Source organism: Lonchura striata, chromosome 24 (genome assembly GCF_046129695.1).
Source record: "Lonchura striata isolate bLonStr1 chromosome 24, bLonStr1.mat, whole genome shotgun sequence".
Lineage (NCBI taxonomy): Eukaryota > Metazoa > Chordata > Aves > Passeriformes > Estrildidae > Lonchura > Lonchura striata.
The window spans coordinates 1,598,982-1,619,703 of NC_134626.1; the positions used below are offsets into that span (position 1 = coordinate 1,598,982).

General features: G+C 40.8%; 1 protein-coding gene across 10 annotated transcripts in view; it reads left to right on the plus strand.

Moving 5' to 3' along the window:
- Window positions 1–20,722, plus strand: part of KIF1B (kinesin family member 1B) — a 78,165-nt gene that overhangs the window by 17,087 nt on the left and 40,356 nt on the right. For 3 of the 10 annotated variants that reach the window (XM_021529820.2, XM_021529823.2, XM_021529824.3), the window contains exons 3-20: window positions 1,536–1,612; window positions 2,719–2,898; window positions 3,251–3,316; window positions 4,093–4,271; window positions 4,926–5,037; window positions 5,164–5,241; window positions 5,406–5,471; window positions 6,408–6,483; window positions 6,778–6,856; window positions 7,146–7,288; window positions 10,886–11,019; window positions 12,033–12,112; window positions 12,478–12,553; window positions 14,937–15,016; window positions 16,361–16,467; window positions 16,921–17,004; window positions 17,168–17,348; window positions 17,728–17,800. In XM_021529820.2, the coding sequence (XP_021385495.1) occupies window positions 1,536–1,612; window positions 2,719–2,898; window positions 3,251–3,316; window positions 4,093–4,271; window positions 4,926–5,037; window positions 5,164–5,241; window positions 5,406–5,471; window positions 6,408–6,483; window positions 6,778–6,856; window positions 7,146–7,288; window positions 10,886–11,019; window positions 12,033–12,112; window positions 12,478–12,553; window positions 14,937–15,016; window positions 16,361–16,467; window positions 16,921–17,004; window positions 17,168–17,348; window positions 17,728–17,800 (1,871 nt within the window). Of the gene's footprint in view, window positions 1–1,535; window positions 1,613–2,718; window positions 2,899–3,250; window positions 3,317–4,092; window positions 4,272–4,925; window positions 5,038–5,163; window positions 5,242–5,405; window positions 5,472–6,227; window positions 6,246–6,407; window positions 6,484–6,777; window positions 6,857–7,145; window positions 7,289–8,425; window positions 8,468–10,807; window positions 11,020–12,032; window positions 12,113–12,477; window positions 12,554–14,936; window positions 15,017–16,360; window positions 16,468–16,920; window positions 17,005–17,167; window positions 17,349–17,727; window positions 17,801–20,722 lie in introns of all 10 variants that reach the window. The other 7 variants (XM_021529815.2, XM_021529821.2, XM_021529819.2 and 4 more) reach the window with 5 other exon arrangements.

Here is a 20,722-nt window from a genome sequence, read left to right on the forward strand (position 1 = left end):
TGGAAACAAGAAAGGGGAACTACTGGCAAGTTTGTGGTGCCTTTTCAGAGACTAAAGTGGAGATTCTATTATTTGTACTGCTTTTTTGGGTGAGGACTTCCAGGTACAAGGCATTATGTTAAATTTTTAAATGAGAAATCGTTGAGTTGTAGCAGTCTGGAATACATTGCAAAGAGAGAACTAATTTAAGTTTGGGGCAGGGAGTTGTCTTTGGGGTTTGTTTTTTGTTCTCTTTAGGATTGGTGGAATAGTGAGAGTGGAGCTGTACTGCTGTTTGGGCAAAGCTGGGAAAGGGAAGCTAAAGCCGTGGACGATTGCTTGGGTTACAGTTTGTTCTGTGTTGGTGCCCGCGTTGCTATCCAAAGCCACAAGCATTTTTGGCAATTTGATACTGTGCTGGTGCTTATAATTCATTGGCTTTGCATGTCTGTCAGGTTTTTTAAGGCAGGAATGTCAGCACAAGGTGCATCCAAGTGAAACGGAGTTGGCCAGGAGAAATAGAGTAGCAACTGTTGCTATTTGCAATCCAGGCAGTGATCTTTTCTCCACACTGTCATTTTGGACAACAGCCCTGCTCAGGAACACAGCATCTGGTGGAGGAATTATTTGATTTTATTGGGAACCCTGTAACCACATTTTCAGAAATTTGGTGAAACAAGATGCTAAGTTCATGTTTGAAATGGTAAGAGCTGTGGGTGATACAATTTTTATTAATCACAGAAGGAACGGGAGAAGCTCCCATCTTCCAAAGCATAAAGTAACTGGAAGAATACGTGAGAAATAAGCATCTTCTTTCTAGGATGTCTGGTATCAGGATGTAAATCATCCCCAGGAAGACTGCTGACACCTTTGTATGGCTTATTTCCTCGTGGACTTTATTTGCACACATCAGTTAATGTCTCACTCCCAGGAGCCAATTGCTGCTTTAGGTGCAGGGGCAGATGTGTAAATCCAGGGTGGTTTATCTGATACCCTCAGGACTATGCTTTTTTTGCAGTCCTACTTATACAGACAGTGTTGGAAAGAATAGATTTAAGTATTTCCACCACTGTAGTATCAAAAAGAAGGAAGCAGTAGAGATTCACTTCTGCAACAACGGCTGTGCTTATAAATTACCCTCCTTGGCATACAGAAACTGCAGGCATTGTGTTTGCCATTGCAATGAAGCTGGATCCATTGTGTATTGCTCCCCTGCAGGCAAAGGTTATACCAAGCAGTTTTGTTGCTGGGAAGGAAAAAAACCCTGAAGTACTAAACCCGCCAACCTCAAGGTATCTGGAAAAGCTTTTGTTGATTGTGTGGAATGCACAGAATTCTGTTAAGTAACAGCATATTTCTCCTAGGATTTTTTTTCCATGTCTTATTTGAAATGAATCCTACAGAAATAATAGCATTGAGTCTGTTACTACAGTCTTTCTACTCGGATGCCATGTGGCAACTTTGAATACTCAGATTCACAGATTGTGGGTCAGCCAGCTTATTGATTATGCTTCTAAGTGTCAAGTTAGCTAAGAGTTTGAATTTTATTCCTGTAGGTATTATCAACCCAAAGAATCCTAAGGAAGCACCAAAGTCCTTCAGCTTTGACTACTCTTACTGGTCCCACACATCGGTAAGTGCTTTCACAAGGAAACCTGGTTTTGTTGTCGTTGCTGTTTGGTTTGATTTAATGTTCTCTTCTGATCATGCCACCCCTGTCAGCTGTTTCTACACAGCCTTTCTCAGCCACATTCAGGTTAAAAGCTTGTCATTGTATGTTGTGTTTCACTGTTTGGGTGAGAGCAGAAGCTAAAACAACTTGTACATATTCAAAAGATTAATGAAAATGTTCTCCAACAATATTCTGTTCTAAATATTTTAAGGCTGCACATGTGCCACGGTTAATTCATTCTTTCTCTTGGACAAATGACAGTTGCTCGAGTCTTTACAGTTCAAGGGATACGTGGTGTGGGTTTTGTTGGCATATCTGGAGAAGGCAGCACAGTGATCCACGTTCCAATAGCTGCAAAAGCAATAAATTCTCATCCAGCTCCTGTGCCCCACCCTTCTGTGAATCGGTGCTAAGCTCTCACTGACTTCCAGTAATTGTTCTCCAGCAGAACTCTGTTCTGCCACCTCCTCCTCCCCTGCCTTGTTTTCTAAAAGATGTACAAATGAGGCATAATGCATTGCCCCCCAGATTAATTCTAGTAATTTAGATGGTGAAATAAGATTTAATATTTCTGAGGAAATTTGTGGTCAAAACTGTTTTCACAATACAATACTCGCCTCTGTTACTGAGTTTTTCAGAGCAGCACTGTTGATTATAGCCCAGCCACAGGAACATTATGAACAGAATGCATGAAAACTAGCAGATAAGCAGCATCAAGGAACAGAAGAGGTCTGATAAAATCTTGATCCCGACATTAGAATGTTAGCACTGCTAAATTTGTCCTGATTTCAGGAGCAGGTAATGTTAAAATACAGCGTTTCAGGAAGCAAGAGAATGCTAGATTAAGAATAAGATACACTCACAAACAATGCAGTGACATTGTCATTGTTGTTCTTCTCCATCTTGTTCTGCCTTGGGGAAAAAACTGTGTGTAAAAACGGCCTAACTTACCTCTTCCTAAGGGATTGACCCACAAGATAAAAGTATAAAAAAACCCAGTTGCTTTTTGAAATCTTACTGAAATGATAGGGGAAGTCGGTATTTATGCTGTTTTGGTGTCTTTCCAGCCTGAAGATCCCTGCTTTGCATCTCAGAGCCGTGTGTACAATGATATTGGGAAGGAGATGCTCCTGCATGCCTTCGAGGGCTACAACGTGTGCATCTTTGCCTATGGCCAGACTGGAGCTGGGAAATCCTACACCATGATGGGCAAGCAGGAGGAGAGCCAAGCAGGCATCATTCCCCAGGTAGGACCAAGCCCAGGAAGGGAATTTGGTTTTTATAGCATCCTCAGACACAGACTTGTGTTTTGTATTGCAGTGAGAGTTAACAGGACTAGAGCTTACTGCCAATGTCACAGTACAGAATAATGATACTGGTGAAACCTAGAGCAATTGTTGAGATACTAGACAAAATAAGGTTGATAGTGATACAGGACTGAGATGAATTATCTTCCCAGTGAGGCTGTGTGTGGTTAATGCATTAGGTTCATTTTCTTTCACTGCCCTCATTCTAAAGCCATTCCCATTACATGTTCTGATAACTACTTGTTATTTTTCAGAAAAGACTAATTTCTGACTTGGGCTTAATCTCTTTCAGCTATGTGAAGAGCTGTTTGAGAAAATCAATGACAACAGCAATGAGGAAATGTCATATTCTGTAGAGGTGAGTGTGCTGAGGGATCAAAGAATGTCTGTATGCTGGACATCAAACTGAGCTTAGCTGCTGGGTTATTGATGTTGCATTAACATGCTGATTTTTGATTTGTTTGGGGTTTTTGATTTTATTTTTTAAGGCTTTTTGTCTTTTCTCTTTTGACACAAATGTAAAAACCTTTCTGTGACTCTTTTTTACCCTCATTAGAAAACTAGTGTTCCTTTATCTGTGTAGTAATCCTGAAAGAAATGATGAACTGAAAAATTTAAAGATGCATTTACAGACTTTTTTTTTTTTACTAATAGCTGGAAGACTGCATGTTTATTATCAAATACTATAGCCATGATTTTTAAAATCAAAAGTTGCTTCTGCAGACAAGAAAGATCATTTTTTTTCCCTTCTTAAGTTTGCTTTGGTGGTTCATAAGAGAGATTCCTTCGAAGCAGACTCCTTTTACCATCTGTCTTGTTTGATGCTTGTGCTGTGTCATATTAAAGCTGTTAAGGTGATTGTGGACTGCAGTGTATAATTTTTCATTACACACCAACATTTTCTGAAATGGTTGAAGGATCTATACATGGATGCAGGGCCAGCAGCTTATGTTAGAGATGTGATGTAGGAGACTTCTGACTCTTGCCTCTGCCGGTGTTTAAGCTGTTAAATGACCAGAGACACCCACAGCTTTCCTGTGGTGGGCTGGGGGAATTTCTTCCACTGGCAGTCTGAAATGCTGTGGAGGAGACCTTCAGAAATCCTGAATTGTCTGTGAAAATTCCTGTTTTCAGGTGAGTTACATGGAGATTTACTGTGAGAGAGTCAGAGACTTGTTGAACCCGAAGAACAAAGGGAATTTGCGGGTGCGAGAACATCCTCTCCTTGGACCCTACGTGGAAGATCTGTCCAAGTTAGCAGTCACATCTTACACAGACATTGCAGACCTCATGGATGCTGGGAACAAAGCCAGGTTAGTGATGGGTGTGTGTTATATATTTTTATCAGTGTTATGCATTAGCACTTTGAAAAAACCTCTTGTAAGTGAGGAGTATTATTGAAATACGCACTGATCAATGCTGTTAAAAGCTGAAATTGCTTTGTGTGCTGAACTAGTGCTGCAAATCGATGTGTAGACATTTAAAGATTGTAATCACTTGAGATAAAGTCTAAATAATTATCTGGCATTTATTCTGCCTTTGCTGTTACTCTGTCACTATCCTAGTATAAAAACCTGTGTGAATAGTCTCCTCAATTCAGGTGGTTGGCATTCCAGCTTCAGTTTCTGGTTCATTATTAGTTGTTTCCATGCAAGCTGTTAGCTTCATTCAACAATGTGTGAGAAAGACTCACATAAATGCTGCTCAAGTGTTTTTGGGTGTTTGAATGTAAACTGGACTACTGAGTACACAGACTGAGAAAGCTCTGTTTAAACTGTGATGAAGGTGGGAGTAATTCAGGAGTGAAAAAATGAAAGGGTTTGGTAATGATATTAGGTGTGGCTGGATCTTGGTGACAGGGCAGCACATCACCTGTGCAGCCTCTTGCTCTCATTCCTCTGCAGCTGCATTCAGCCCTGCAGGTAATTGTCCTTTTTTAAACATACTCCTATCTGTTCATATTTTAGGACTGTGGCAGCCACCAACATGAATGAAACCAGCAGCCGCTCTCATGCTGTGTTTACAATTGTGTTTACTCAGAAGAAGCACGACACAGAAACCGACCTTTCCACAGAGAAGGTGTGTTACAGCTAAGTGGCTTTCTGACTGTTTTTTACTGATCTTTCCTGCACTAACTTTGTAGTTCTACCCTTGCTCTGATTCACCAAGAGCTCATTCTCCTGTTCATGTGCTTTCTCTCTTCAGGTCAGCAAGATCAGCCTCGTGGATCTGGCTGGGAGTGAGCGAGCTGACTCCACTGGTGCCAAAGGAACCCGGCTAAAGGTGTGGGGCTGGGGGGGTCTGGGGAGGGCACCAGCATCACATGGAGTCTTTGCTGGACAAATAATAAGTTACAAGTATGGGAAAATAGTTGCAAACCTGAAGACCTGAAGAGATTCATGGTTGAAGAGTTAATTACTATATAATACTGGTTTTTCTTTTCTCAGGAAGGAGCAAATATAAACAAGTCTCTCACAACTCTGGGCAAAGTTATTTCAGCATTGGCTGAAGTGGTAAGTAAAGCATTTCCTTGCCTGCAACAACCTTTGTGCAGCTGGTCAAATGGAAACAGTGAAATCCGTGGAGTACAGCAGAATCATTTGCTGTTCTTGGCCTTGCATTCCCTGCCCTATTGGCTGTGTGTATTTTGATAGATGAATAGAGTTGATACTATTCTGTGGGTGTCACACAGGCTGTCAACAGATGGAAGCATTGGTTTGTTTAACTGTGAGGGAGCCTTGCAAAAGAAGCCTGTGTTTATGTAGAAGACCTGTTCACATAGCAAGTTTTTAGACCTTCAGTGCAGTGCAGTAATTTTATTTTTATTTGAAAGAATAATTTTAGAAAACTTAACTGGAACTTTGTTATTAAAATTTATAGAAACACCAGTGCAATAATTTGATTCACTGTCTTTCTTTGCAAAGGCAAGACTTAATAATGTCTTAAGTGAGCATATATTGATCAAAGCAAAATACTGTGGGTTTAGAAAAGTACTTTGTCTTTTATTGTTGTACTCAGCTACTATTAAAAAAAAACAACAACCAAACAAATAAATGATTGTTGTTCCTTTTAAAAGTGAGTCAACACTTTGGACAGGTTGAATATGCTTAAATGTTTCTTAGATGATTTTTTTTTTCAATTGAAGTGATTCTCATTAATTTGGCTTTTCAAGAAAAGGAAGTACTGTCTGACATGGAAATAATGTACAAATCTCTGTTAAGAAGCTCATCCTTCTTCTTCTTCCTTTTTTCTTAATGCTTTCGACTTAGGATAACTGCACCAGCAAGGTATGATGGTCTGAGTAGGAGTAGATGTTGGTTTCTTTGCCTAGTGTAAGGTTTGCTGCTTGGAATTGCATTAGAACACAGAATTTAAATGTCAGGAAGATGTTCACATCTTTCTTACACAGGAAATCCTTCCATTTTTCATATTGTGTTGTTTCTTTGTAGAGCAAAAAGAAGAAGAAGACAGACTTTATACCCTACAGGGATTCTGTACTAACGTGGCTTCTTCGAGAAAATCTAGGTATGGCTCATTTGTCTGTGCCAATGGGGAAAGAAAGTTTCATTGAATTTCTTTACTGTTTTAAACTCACTTAAATTTGTATTGAGTATGATATTAAATATCTATAGTAGCCAACTCTGGGTCGTCATAGTTCCACCTTGTGTTAATGCTGTAACTCTTTCCTGTGGTTTTTGTATGTTTCTTAGTACTGTAGAATTTAGTTGAATTCTATAATTTATTGAAAACTTTTGGTAGATAGGTAGTGCCTAGAGTGTGCACTGTAGTTTCATCTGAAATCTTGCCTGTTCACTGTAGGTGGTAACTCCAGAACTGCAATGGTTGCTGCTCTCAGTCCAGCAGACATAAACTACGATGAAACTTTGAGCACTTTAAGGTACTTTCTCTTCCTCTGGGATGGATGTGGGTAGCTGTTTGCTCTAAAGGCCATACTTTGTCCTTTAAACCTTTGGTTTATTGTAAGTTGAGCTTATCTGTGGGGAAGAAGACTCTACTGGCAAGAACTCAATTGCCCTACAGAGGAAGCAGGGATTTATTGCCTACTCTTCTGACATACAGCTGCAAATGAAATATCTTCTGCGCTGCTGCAGTCCTGTGTTGCATATCAATTGTATGCAAGCAGTTCCGTGTTTGTGGTAAGGTTTCATTGTTTTGTCTGGCTGCAGATATGCTGATCGTGCAAAGCAGATTAAATGCAATGCTGTCATCAATGAGGATCCCAACGCCAAGCTGGTGCGGGAGCTGAAGGAGGAGGTGACAAGGCTCAAGGATCTCCTGCGTGCCCAAGGGCTGGGAGATATTATTGACAGTAAGTGGATTAAACACACCTCACTGTCCTGGGCTTGGCCTCTAGCAGAGGAGAGAGACCTGAGCCAGTGAGAGAAAGGGATTTAAAACGTGGATTTTAAATACAGGTGCTGATATTTTAAGTTTTGAACGTGATTTTAGAAATGGCAGCCCCTTCTGTCTTTGAACAACCGTCTTAGGTTTGTGTCTGGAGTTGACAAGCCACCTTCAGACTCTCAAGGAAGAATAGGAGTTTGAATTTCCTATTACTGTAGAAATGCTTTTGTGTGCTAGAAATTGCACGTTCAGGAGTTGCTCTGCTGAGTTATGGAGGGCTTTTTGTCTGGCTGCCAATAAAAGCTGAGATACAGAAACTCAGTTCCATACTGAGGAGAAAAGGCATCTTTCCTTCCTCCTTAGAGGGTTATTAGTTGATACCTGGCTTCAATGCCATCCTCGCTCACAAAAGAAAACAATGGCTAATGTTAGACAGTGCCCTGAGTGACAAATCATTTGTCATCTTGAAGTAACTATGCAACAGCTGCTTGTGAATAACTAATGAATCCTTTTGGGAGATTCTGAGTTTGGTTGGCAGAGCAGTGTTGTACTGATTTGCTTTGCCAGCAACCTCTTAAAGCACTAGTACACACTTGTGCCCAATTTCCTTGTCCTCATTCCAAACAAGACAAATGAACTGAAATTTTAGCTGCTACATTCTTCTACATACAATATGAACAGTGATTTAATTCCTAGTGAAGGAAATGCCCATTAAAGCACTGAATGTATTCCAGTGGATTAAAAGATTCTTTGGCTAAAAAAAATAGAAGTGTTGCACCAGTTTCTGATTTTTTCAGACCTTTTTGTTGGTGAAGCAGAAGTCCTGACTTAGTCACAGACTACTAAAGACATGCAACATGTATCTACCTCTTTGTTTGCTTGTTTTCAAGAGAATGGGGCGAGAAGACCATGAAGTACAAGTGTTCTTCATGCTTGTTACAGTCTGTGGGTTCTGGTTCTAAATCCAAACTGAAAAACACTGTGTTACTGAAAACTGTGTTTTGTTTCTTTAAACATCAAGTAGTATTCTCTTCCCTTCCTATGTCACTAGTGAACCTTCAGTTTTGATCCTTCTTGTATTTTCCCTCCTGCTTCCTTTCAGTTGATCCAATGGGAGATGAATACTCTGGAAGTGGAGGCAAATGTGTGTATTGTGTGGTTCTCTTTTTAACCTGCTTTCTCTGGGTCAGCTTTTAACAGAGCTTTGCATGCCAGCATTTCTCACAGGGAAATCCCAGACAGAAAACTCACTGGAATGCAGTGCAGGTTCATGAAAACCAGCCTCACCAGCACTTCTTAGATTGAATCCACAACTGAAAAAAGTGCAGAGTTTAAAGTGCAGCATATGTTCATTGTTACTTTCTGGCAGAATACAGAAGGGAGAGTGGTAATTTTCCAGTGTGTTTTCATGACAGCGCACGGTTTAGATTTGAACCAGAAAATCTTTCAAATCTCTTCCCAGTTACTCAGTTCCTGCTCACATAGCTTCCTGGCATTTTAGCAGCTCTTTTCCACTTTGAAATATTTGTTTTAAATGTTTCAGTTGATGAACTCGAGATGATGTATTACCAGTTCCTCCTAGATGCCACAATGTATTTTGTATAATCCTTAAACAAAAAAAAAAAAAAGCCGGACATCTTATACTGATGAAGGTCTCTTTTTTTGAGGTTAAATATACTTGTTGCAGTTGATAAACTTAATAGGGCTAAAACCAGTCAGCAAAGAGCATTTTATTTCTCTTGGTGTTTGCTTCTAAGAAAGGGGAACATAGGTAGTCTATTGCAAGGGAAACATAGTCCATGTAAATTCTGCGTTGGTAGGCTTTTTAAACTCTTTCAGTCAGTCTTTTTGACCCTCACTCAGTATCAGCTGAAAGAGATCTGTCTGAAATTTCCTGAAATTGAAGCAACTGGTGGTGTAAAGACTCATCCTGGCCTGCCTGCCATTCTGATGCTGCTTCCAGCGTGTGCACGTCGTGGTGTGAGAGCTGCGGCTGCAGGAGCAGCGTGCATGGTCCCGAGGGTTCTGGTTCTCTGCGGTCACAGCCGCCGTGGAGCTATTGCAAGTGCCACTTCCTTTCTCTGCAGGAGTGCATGGCCTTTGGAGACTTCACCCCTGCTCTGTCATGCCTGCTTTCCTCACCCTGGCAGCATTCCCTTCCCTTAACCTGCTTCTCTTCTGTGAAACTCCCAGCCCTGCCGCCTGTATTTGCAGATGGTGGTTTTCAAACTGACTCGGGGCAATCATCAGTTCCATGAGGCTGAAACAGCAGGTTGAGCGTGGACTGAACTAGGGCATAAGGCTGACAATGGCAGGATTGTTCAGGAGAAGAAGAGAGGATATGTAGGAGGACAGGGAAATTTATGCAATGTCTGGGCAAGCATCTCACTTTTGTAAGTGTGATGCCCCTGTTTCTAACTTGCAGAGTCTGATTTGACCTGTTTCTTTCCTGAAGTGACTTATTTTTAAAGATTTGTCTTTGAAATCAAATTTTAAAATATTAAAACCAAGCTATTCAGTTATCTGATATTTTCATGTTAGAAGATTTTTCTTTGGTGTGTGCTTATTTTGAGGATGTATCCAAAAAGCCAAGTTAAATTAATATAAATTTCCCTTGTATATTAGTTCTTAAATCATTCAGGCAGCTTTTCTTATTCTCTGGATTTCAAGGCAGCATTTTCAGGCCTGCAGGTTTTCAGACTACAAAAGCTACCTTGTTAAATTTTGGAGATTTTTGAAAGACCTTTCTTATTTAAACTAACAGCCAAAAAACTTTGAAGCACTTTCTGAAGTGTAAGACCCTTATCAGATATTTTGCTGATCAGATATGTTAGATTTCCATTTTTATTCAGATAAGGTCAAGAAACAGCATAATGTTATTGTTGTGAACTTAAGTTCTTTTGTCCCTGTCATGCACTGACAGGTGATTCACATCCTCTGGTGAGAATTTGAGGAGAGGAAATTCATTGTCTGTGTGTTCTGGGTGTTTTAGCAGCAGAACCACTGCTGTGATAAAGATTTACTTAATCATCATTTCACATTAAAGGGCTCTGGAATGTTTTCCTGAGCTTAAGGGGTTGGTCTCTCAGACTTCAGCCCACAATGTCACTGATCTCATGAGCATCTCAATCTGTCCTGCTCTGAGCTTCAGGGTGCTCAGGTTAGTGTTCAGTGAGGAGTAGGATGACTGCTTTTTGCCAAGGTGTCATTTATTTTTTTGTTTAGAAAGGTTTATGATGCAGTCTTTCCTAGTGAACTTCAGGGTCTGAGTGAGTTATTATGTTATTGTTGCTAATATTAAAAGATTTGTTTCAGAACTGCCATCTAAAAATTACAAAACTTGCCTTGTTGCTGCTTAAATGCTTTCCTCTTACACTGGTATTTCCTTCCTTCCTTCCTTCCTTTCTTCCCTTTTTCCTCTTCCTTCCCCCTTCCTGTTTTCCCATCTTCCTGCCTTCCCTCTGTCTGTGTGTCTCTCTCTCAGATCTGAAAGATTTTCAGAACAATAAGCATAGATACTTGCTAGCCTCCGAGAATCAACGTCCTGGCAATTTTTCCACAGCCTCCATGGGGTCCCTCACTGCATCTCCATCCTCCTGCTCTCTCAGTAGTCAGGTGGGCTTAACATCTGTGTCCAGTATACAGGAAAGAATCATGTCAACACCTGGAGGAGAGGAGGCCATTGAACGTTTGAAGGTGGGTATTAAGGAGGCTAAAGAATCATGAACCTCAGAGGACTTCCCTTCATAAGTATCTCCTGTGTCTGTAGAAATTGTCTGAAACCCACTTGGACCATAAAGAGGGCACTTAACTGCAGTGGGCTAGAAACTGGGTTCAGGCACAACCTTTCTTGTTAAGATTCTTTAGGTTTAATTGTAGCCTGAAGCTGCAATTAAATTATAAATTAAATTCTTGATTCTTACTTACAGGTCATCTGATGCAGTTGTAGTTATGGAAAATTTGATCATAAGTGTTAGAGGCCTGGTCAGCACTAGTGTGAGCCAAGTCTGACTTGCAAATGCACTCAGCTGTCAGAAAACCAAATTACCCCAAAGTTGAAAAAAAGGAGGAAGAATAATCCTGCCACTGTTGTCTTTGCCCAGCCCCCACAGATTAAAATGTGAAGCACAGAGTAGCATGTTTGGGCCAGACAAAGGCAGCCTTGTCGCAGTGCTGCACAGGATTGAACCACAGCAAAGTGCATCACAGTGAAGTATTTCTTGATTTTTATGAAAGTCCCCCATGTCCATGGGTGGAGGAGTGGGGAGAGCTGGCTGTGTTGAGTCTCTGCGACATTCTCATGTTTGCCCATCAGACACTGCCACAGGGCTGAACACACACTGCATTTCCCTTTCCTATTGGAAACCCTCCGTTGCCATGGCAGTAACAGTGTGGTCTCTGCATTTCTTTGGCATTCAGTTACTGAATCATGTCTGTAAATCAGATTTAGAAAAAAGGGAAATGAGTGGTTCAAAATAAAGTCTGACTGTCGTTAGAGATGAAGTCATCTTTTCTTCTCAGCTTGCCTTAAGGACTATCTACCCTTTTAAAAATTAAGGGAAATAAGTAAGAGTTTTAAGGTGCTAAGAATGCTTTTTATATGTGAAATTAATTTGAGGCCTAAACAGAACACAGACTTCAATTGCTTTGTGTATTAGGTGAAGAACTTTAGGAAGGATTATAAAACAGCTTTTGGTATTTTCACACAGGAGTCTGAGAAGATCATTGCAGAGCTGAATGAAACATGGGAAGAGAAACTGAGGAAAACAGAGGCCATTAGGATGGAAAGGTCAGGAATTGAAAGTGCTGTAGTATGGATGGTCTCTGGAAAGTGGAAAATGGAGAAAGTGACTCTGTTCAAAAGCAATGGAGAATGGTGTTAGGGATGGTTCTGCTGACCCTTGTGTTAGATGTAGAACAGCAGGGGCAATGCTGGGAGGAAGTCCTGCTCTTTCCTGGGTTTGTCACAGTTACAGGTGCTGTTCCATAGGCCACTCTCAGACTAAAGTTTACCAACCTGCCCTGGTGTGCTCTGAGGTGGTGACAGTCCTGGCTAGGCTGGTTCAAAGTCTAATGCAGTAATTACCTGGCTTTCATTAGACCTTACTTGGCTAAAAGCCTAAAACGGGTCAAGATCTTGCTTTTCTCTCTCAGGGAGGCATTGTTGGCAGAAATGGGCGTTGCCATTCGGGAAGATGGAGGAACACTGGGAGTCTTCTCACCCAAAAAGGTAAAGAAAATTGTTGACTATTGCATGATGTTTCCAAAAGGCTAATCGACCTGGGAGGAGGGTGATGAGAGTTGAATTATTTGGATCTTCTTTAGAAGATGCTGTGCTGCAAAGAGAAGCAGCTCCTTTTGTGTCTTGATTCAGTAGCAAATCAGAAGGTTCCGTGTCTTAATTCCGTTGCCATTTTCTGCAGCAGCTGTGTGTAACTTTTGTGTGCTCTACCTGTTCTTTTTTGAGATACCCAGAGAAGATTTAAGGCTTGTTTAGGTGCTCTTCTTTGAATTATTTGTTAATCCTTCTTTCCCTTGGTAAAAAGGATAGTGATCTAATGAACCAGTGAACACAGGGGATGCAAGGGAATTTTTAATTCAATACTTGCCATTAGTTCTATTTTCTGAAATTTGAAAGAAGCAGAACTGTGCAGGAAAAGGGCATAAATCAGTACTGTAAGTGTAAAATAATTAGGTTAGCAAAGAACCAGTCTCTGCAGGTAAAGCAGAATTATAGAAGTACAATGAAAAAAACTACTTTCTTTTATCTTAAAAATCTTTGAACAAGCAGCATGGGTAATATTTCAGTGTGCAAATGTCTAGTAAACTTGATCTAGGGTTAAGCAGGGACCTATTCAGAGACACTGTACAGAAATGTAGAACCCCAGAATTGGTTAAAATCCTTCAGTTAGAATAGTGTTTAATCTTTCAGTTAGAATAGTTGGAACTGGTAGAACTCACGTTTGCTTTTGGTAGCTACTCCAGGAGTGCCTGAGGTTTGTAAAGAGGCCGATTCATTGAGTATTCTTGACATTTCTTTCTCTTACATTACGGATCCTCATCTCCTTTTAGATTTTTCCTCAGAGGCCATCAGCTCTTTTTGATGATTCTTTTGGTGGATTTTCAGCTGAGCAGGTTTGTGTATAAATGCCACCTGGATACCTGGATAAAGTAGTTGCTTGGGTAATAGATAGTATTTATTTTTACCTACATAGGATTTATTAGGAGAAGTGAAACTCCCACCCCATCCTGTCTGCTTCTGTTCCTTGCTGTCCTTGCAGTTCCATTAGCTGTCCTTCTAGTAACTGTGGTTGTTGTGGAAATTTAGGAGAGGAGAGCTTAGACAGAAAATGTGAAGTGTTCTGTGTAAAGTCTCTACACTCCTGAGGTACCAGTATGTATCTCATCATAGGCAAGGAGTGAACAGTTGGGTGTGCCAAGCATCATCTCTCCAGCTGTGGAGCTTTATTTCTTACAAAGTATTCAACTGGTGCAAGTTGTAGTGGTGTTACAGCAGTTGACTGTGTCTGGGATTTGGTTTCTCTTATTTTTTTCTTGACTGAAGAGCTTTAAACAGCTCCAAGTGCTGATTTGTGCAGTAAACAGCAGTGGCAGCATGGAACATCTTCAGCTGCAGCTTTGGGTCAGCCCTGGATTTTTAGGAGTGAAAAAGCTGTATTTTTTTCTCACCCTTTCTGTCCTTATAGTTAGATCTTCCAATAGGCAATGTGACAATCAGAGTCCTTCATTCAAAGACAAATTCATCATGACTGTCCAGTAGTTTTTTAGCTTCTGTAAACACGGTGCTGTTAAATGCTCTAATAAATAAACATTCTTGCATCTAAGTGGATGGAAATTGTGTTCGAAAGGAATCAAACCAAATTTATTTATTTTTCCTAAATTTATTCTCTTTGAGGGTAACAAAGGGACAAGTGGTTTATTAACAGTTTTGTTGTTCTTTTATACTCTTTCTGCTTTGCTTATGTTTAACCATTTTTGCCTTTTCTTTTGTGCTTGTGCTTACTGCCATCTCACTGGCTAGATTTTCACACCAAGGCCTTGTGACTTGTTTGCTGATTCCAATGGGGTTTTTTCACCAAAGAAGGTTGGTTTAGTAACTGTAGTGGATTTAAATTTAGAAGAAGTTTAGATTAAGAGCTTCTTAGCTGTTGGTATCAGAGAATATTGGTAGTTTTAGATCATGTTTTGATGTTAACAGACTTTGCCAAATAAGCACCCGACCTGTGCCCAAGAAAAGCCAAAGCTGATTCCATATCAGTTTCAAAATTTCACTGTAGCAACCTTTTCTGCTCTTGGACTTCCTTTATCAAAGTTTCCAGAGACTTTATAAGGACAACTTTTTCTCCAGCTGAAGCCTTTCTTCCTTCCATGGATTGATATTTTGGATAACTAAGCAGTCTGAGCTGTATTTCACTGGTATTTTGTGATGCTTTGCAATACTTCAGGAGGCTCTGTTTGAAAAAATCCATTATGGAATAACCTCAATACATGTGGCAAAACTGCTGGATTAAAGCACATCCTCCACAGCTGCAGGAAGGAGCCTGAAAGCAGAACCTCAGTTCTTAATTAACTTTTTCTTTTTGTTCTTTCAGACTCCTCATCTTGTAAACCTTAATGAAGATCCACTCATGTCTGAATGTCTGCTGTACTACATCAAAGATGGCATTACAAGGTGAGAGTTGGTGCTCACACACTCTGGGGTTGCCTTCTTTGCTTGCTTAAATCCCCATGCTGGAGACAGCGTGAGTTTAAATAATACTTGTGCCCTGAGCTGTTGAAGTTGCAGGTGCAAATGAAGCATAAAGAAAGTGCAGAAATGCAATTTCCTTTAAGTTGACTTGGTATTTAAAGTAAAAACACCAACTAACAACAAGTAACATGTTCAGTCACTCAGCTTTAAGAAATCGTTACTACACCTGGGCAGTAAAAGAAGGCATGACATCCCCTCTTAAGTTTGTAGTGGAAGTGCATGAGTGATTTTGATGCGTGCAGGATTGAAAACCATAGCAACTGGAATATGGCTGAATGTTAGCTTTATTGTTTAAATAAGTTGTTACTTGTAGTACACATTTAATGGATTCTGCATTCACAGGTACATGATAAAATTTAATTGCCAGACTTCGAATGAAAAATTTATTTTATTCCAAAACTTATTTGCAAAACAGCTGGAAGGGGAGAGGTGATTTTTTTTTTTTTTTGGAGCACCAAGTTGTGTTTGGTTGCTTAGTTTGTATATTCCTGGGGAACAAATGGAAGAGAGTACACCAACAGGGGCTGGCATATGGTACCACTTTAAGGTGCATTAAGCCCACTGAAAGGACTGTCAAAGTGTAGAGAATTCAGCAGAGAATGATGGCTAGAATACCTTGGGGTTTAAGAAGTCATTATAAGTTCTGAGCCTAGTTCAGAAATGTAATGTAAATTAATAAGTAGAGCAAGTTCATAAACATTAGGGTTGGAAATGAAGTTGTCTGTACCTAGAATTGTTCAAACACTTGGGTTTGAAATGGACATACATCTTTGTGCTCCAGGGGTACAGCCAGCCTCTCTGTCTAGATGCTGGATGAAACTGCTTGTGGCATCAAATTATTCAGCAAGAGCCTCCTGAGCCATTTGTGCTCCTTTGTTCAAGTGCAGAAGGTGATCAGTGGGAGGGATGGAACACACCACTGGAAGTTCTTGTTGGGTTTTCCCCCCAACTTTGCATCCCTTTCTAAAAGGAGAGGGGTTTCACAAGAGGGAAGGAATTGCATTGAACTCAGAGGTATTTAACATGTCAGTTCTCCAAGTGACATTTGTAAGGGAGAGACAACTTTTCTTTTGCAAACTGTCATCCTCCAGCTCACGGCAGACCAGGCAGGTTCTCTGCCGTGCAGCGTTAAGCGCTGCTCCAAGCCTTACATTTGAAGGGTAGTGCTGATAGCTCAGGCTCTCTCTGGCTGTGTGGGGGTGGTGACCAGTGCAGGGCAGTGCGAGGTGCCTGGTGTGCTGCTGACACGTGGCCTGTCTCACGCAGGGTGGGCCAGGCGGACGCGGAGCGGCGCCAGGACATCGTGCTGAGCGGGGCGCACATCAAGGAGGAGCACTGCGTCTTCCGCAGCGAGAGGAACAACAACGGCGAAGGTAAAGCTGCTCCTCCGAACGACCCGCTGCTGAGTCTTCCACTTCCTACCGCTTCCATAGCTGGCCAGGGAATCCTGGGATTTGGAAATCTTCTGACCTCAACAAAAGGATCAGTTCTGACTTTTTTTCTTGAGTCTTAAGGAGAGAAAGTAAAATTTGTTTAAGTGATAATAGCTTCAAACTGTAGGCTGCAGCCATTATAACAGTTAAATTCTTACTCTGGTTAACTATAAACGTGAAGAAAAAGTAGTTTCCAGCTGCTGTAGATAGAGAAGTCATTACTGTTCATTCCGTCTTGGGTCTTTATTTTAAAGCAGCATGACATCCAGGGGTGATAGACTTCCTTGGTGTTAGTATGAACATGGGCAACAAATGAGAGGCCTCTGGGGCTTGCACACTTCTGTTCCTCTACAGGACTCTCTAAAGTCTAACTCATCAATGTTTTCTTTGTAGTTATTGTTACTCTGGAGCCTTGTGAACGATCAGAAACCTACGTGAATGGCAAGAGGGTTGTGCAGCCTGTGCAGTTGCGCTCAGGTAAGAAATATTACCATGGATTTTTTGTAGACTCTCTGTATGTGACATTGACATCATATATGGGGAATGCTAGGTGCTGTTTAGGGACAGTGTCACCTTTAGCTTTTAAATGGAAGTTGGTACCATTCTTCTGTCAGCTGCAGTTTTCTGTTTCTGTTTCTAGGAAATCGGATCATCATGGGTAAAAATCATGTCTTCAGATTCAACCACCCAGAGCAAGCACGAGCAGAAAGAGAGAAAACACCATCAGCTGAGACTCCCTCAGAACCAGTTGACTGGACATTTGCTCAGAGGGAGCTTCTGGAGAAGCAGGGCATTGACATGAAGCAAGAGATGGAGAAAAGGTAATAAAATAACTCAAAGTTTTGACCTGAAAGAAGGCAGAGTCCGCAGCAGATTTCTGGGTTCTGCCACATAGTATCTGCTACCGCTTGTGGAAGTTCAGAAAGCTTCCTCCTCAGTTTACTGTAGTGTCTCAGTGCTCCAGCTCCTTTAAAAATCACAGTGCTGGCCACTAACGCTGCAGACCTTTTGGTGAGGGCTGAAATGCAGCTTGCAGGGTTTCACTTCTGTAGTACTGAATAGCCAGAGAAGTTTCTTTTAAGGACAGTAATTGCCTTTTACTCTTGTAACTGTAATTCAGGAGACTGTGCATGCATGTAGAGTAACACCAACAGGAAACTAATGACCTCTGACTATTTCTGTTCTTTTGTTCATCTTCAGATTACAAGAAATGGAGATCTTGTATAAGAAAGAGAAGGAGGAAGCTGATCTCTTGTTGGAGCAGCAAAGACTGGTATGTGTCCTTACTCCTGATTAACTATGCCTTTGGCAAACAGTAATTCCTGTCCTTGCTTATCTGAAAGTTTAGGAAACCTGCTTGGGTTGTCTGCACAATGCAGTTCTCCCTTTGCTTTCAAATTCTTTGTGTCTACAGTGAATTATTAGCAGGGTGAGTGAGCTCCTTCAGGTTAATTCAGAGATTGTGATTGACAGTAAAGAGGCTTTAATCAATTCTTGTTGGGATAGATCAAATTTCTTGCAAGTTAACCTGAAAGAAGGGCATTTTTGTGCTCTGTGTTTTCTGGAGTTCCTTTTCAGTAGTCTAAACAGCTACTCCTTGGGATGTTTACCTTTATTTTTGTCTTGGGTCACCAGAACTTACTAATTTTGTGCTGCCAAAGAGATTTCTAGAACATTGATACACTAGGTTTAGTTTTTGAATGACGTCTGAAAATGTTGCTGCATTGTGCATGTTTTAACCCTTCTCCCTCCCCTGCATGGAGTTCCTTGTGAGGGTCTTGGTGGTACACAAGCCAATGGTGGGGTTCTGGGTAGGGAGCAGTGTGTTAACTCATTCAGAGCACTGGGAATTCCACCACTCCACGTATTTGTCAAACAGGAGGTCTGATAAGTTAAGTCTGATATAGGAAGACTTCAGTCTCCTCACAACAAATACCTCTGAAGTGCATTACAAATAGAAATCCATGTAGTCTTCAAGCACCCTGTGAATTTGAAAAACAAGACCAAACCCAGGAACGACGTCTAGATTTCCCTGAGAAACCTGAGTCTCCTGATTCTGCTTTAGCTGGTTGTCTTTAGCCAGAACACAAATGTAGTTGTGCCAGAATTCTGATAAAAATTTAAAGCTCATGATTTATGTTTGTAGTATGAGATGGAGACCACTGAAAACTGTGGGTTAAATGCATGCTGGACTTTGCACTGTAAAGCTCTTTCCCTTGTCCCCAAACCAGAATGGAGCAAAGTACTGTGGTTTCCATAGGCAGAAGCTACAGAATTTTTAAAAAATTCCTATTACACACTTGGAGACTTCTGCATCTCTAATTATTTCATCACAAGGGCCTAATTTCTTGGATGGAGAGGAGTGGCTGCAGACTGCGACCAAGGCAGTCATTAGTTCAGAAAAAAAGCTTAAATGTGACTAATGTCATGTTTCATCTCTGGAATTTTATAGTTAAAATTTGGGTAGCAAAAAAATAGTACATTAAAAATGTGAAAATAAAAATAGTGTGAGTATTGAGTAACTTTTGGCAGTGTGTCAAATGAGATGCAAGTAATGGAATTCCTTCCCTAAATTTTAGCTGACAGGCACAAGCTAAACTATTGTATGAATTAAAGATGTGAAATTGGCTGTCTGGGAAGCTGCTTCCAATAAGGCTGCATTTATAAAGTGATGTGAAGGGAACTTATTTCCCCAAATACTTCAGATTAAGGGAAAATACTTTAGAGAGTGGAGTGGTTGATATAATAAAGATGCTGGTTTCTTCAAGTTTATTTTGTTCTTGTTGCTTTCAGTTAGTGGAATGCTGCCCTACATGCCTCAGCAGAACCTGAAGGACACCTGTCCTAGTTGTGAGGGATGGTATCAGATGAGATCCTTGGTCAGGGAGCAGTATCCTGCTTATCACAGTGCTCAATAAGAATATTTCAGGTGACAGCAGAGTTTGCCAACACAGCTCAGGATTTCTGTGTTGCTGTGTGCAGAGCCTGGGATGGACAGGATTAGTGCATCCATGCAGCACAGCCGAATAATGAGTGGGAAATCTGGGAGTGCACTTCATCTTGTGTACCTTAAAAGTGTTTACATTGCTGCCATAGCCAGCTGCAGTACCAGGTTCTCTAACTTGCTGCTGCATGAGACTGATACTGGGATATAAATATTCTTCTTGGTCTAAACTGGAGTGTCATCTCAGATGTAAGAAGCTAGCCAATCCTGTTTACCGGATTGTTTTGATTTTATGCTGAGATTCCAACCAGTCTGGGTGTTTATTTGTTAGATGTAGTGTACAAAAAACCCCCAATATCTCTTGTCCCCCAAAATTACCAATTAAAATATCTTTGCCTTGCTAGTATTACTAAGGAGTAGAAGTAGTTGTTTTCCATTTTACAAATTGATTGTGAAAATGTGTGTAATAGAGCTAAAATGGTCATAATGCCTCTGCAGTAGCCAGTTGATATTGGAATTATGATTATAGCTGCACTAATTGGTTTGGGTAACCTCTAAGTGCACACAGGGCCATGATTCAGTGTCTCTTCATCATCTTATGATACGAAGACATCCTTTACCCATAAGTAGTTCTATGGTAGTTTTGTAACTATCAGAGTCCTGTGGAACTTGTGACTTAATGTTGGAGTAGTTCATGTTTTGCCTTCCTGGTCGTATCCCTGAGTGGCCCAAACACACTGGGGCTTCCTCCAGGGAACCTTTGGTTTCCACTGCAGTGTGCAGTTTGTTAGATGCTGTTTCCTTAGGCCACGACTTTTGTCAGCTGTAAACTCATAAAGAGTTTCTAAAACCAGTGTTTTGCTTATATTTTGACCTAAACTAGAAGTTGGTTCTCTAGTACTATTCTTAAAACGACATTAAGTCACAAGAAGCTCAATAATGTGAATCTGGTGCTGGCTCAATGACCTAGGTTTCCTTTGGTTTTAGAGTAAGTGGCTGTTACTGTTCCAGGTTTCTCATGTGTTCTAAATCTCCATGTGGAAAACAGGGATGTTAGCTAGAGCTGCATTAGACACTGACAGCTTGTTGAAGGTGTTTGGATCACAGTAATACATAGGACTTCTTGCTTGTTAAAGAGATGTCTTAATCGGCCTTTAAAGAAAAGTGGTCTGATTTTAATTCCTGGTTGCAGTAAGCAGTGATGGATATTCTTAACTTGTGGTGGCAGTTTATCTGAACAGACATTCCTAG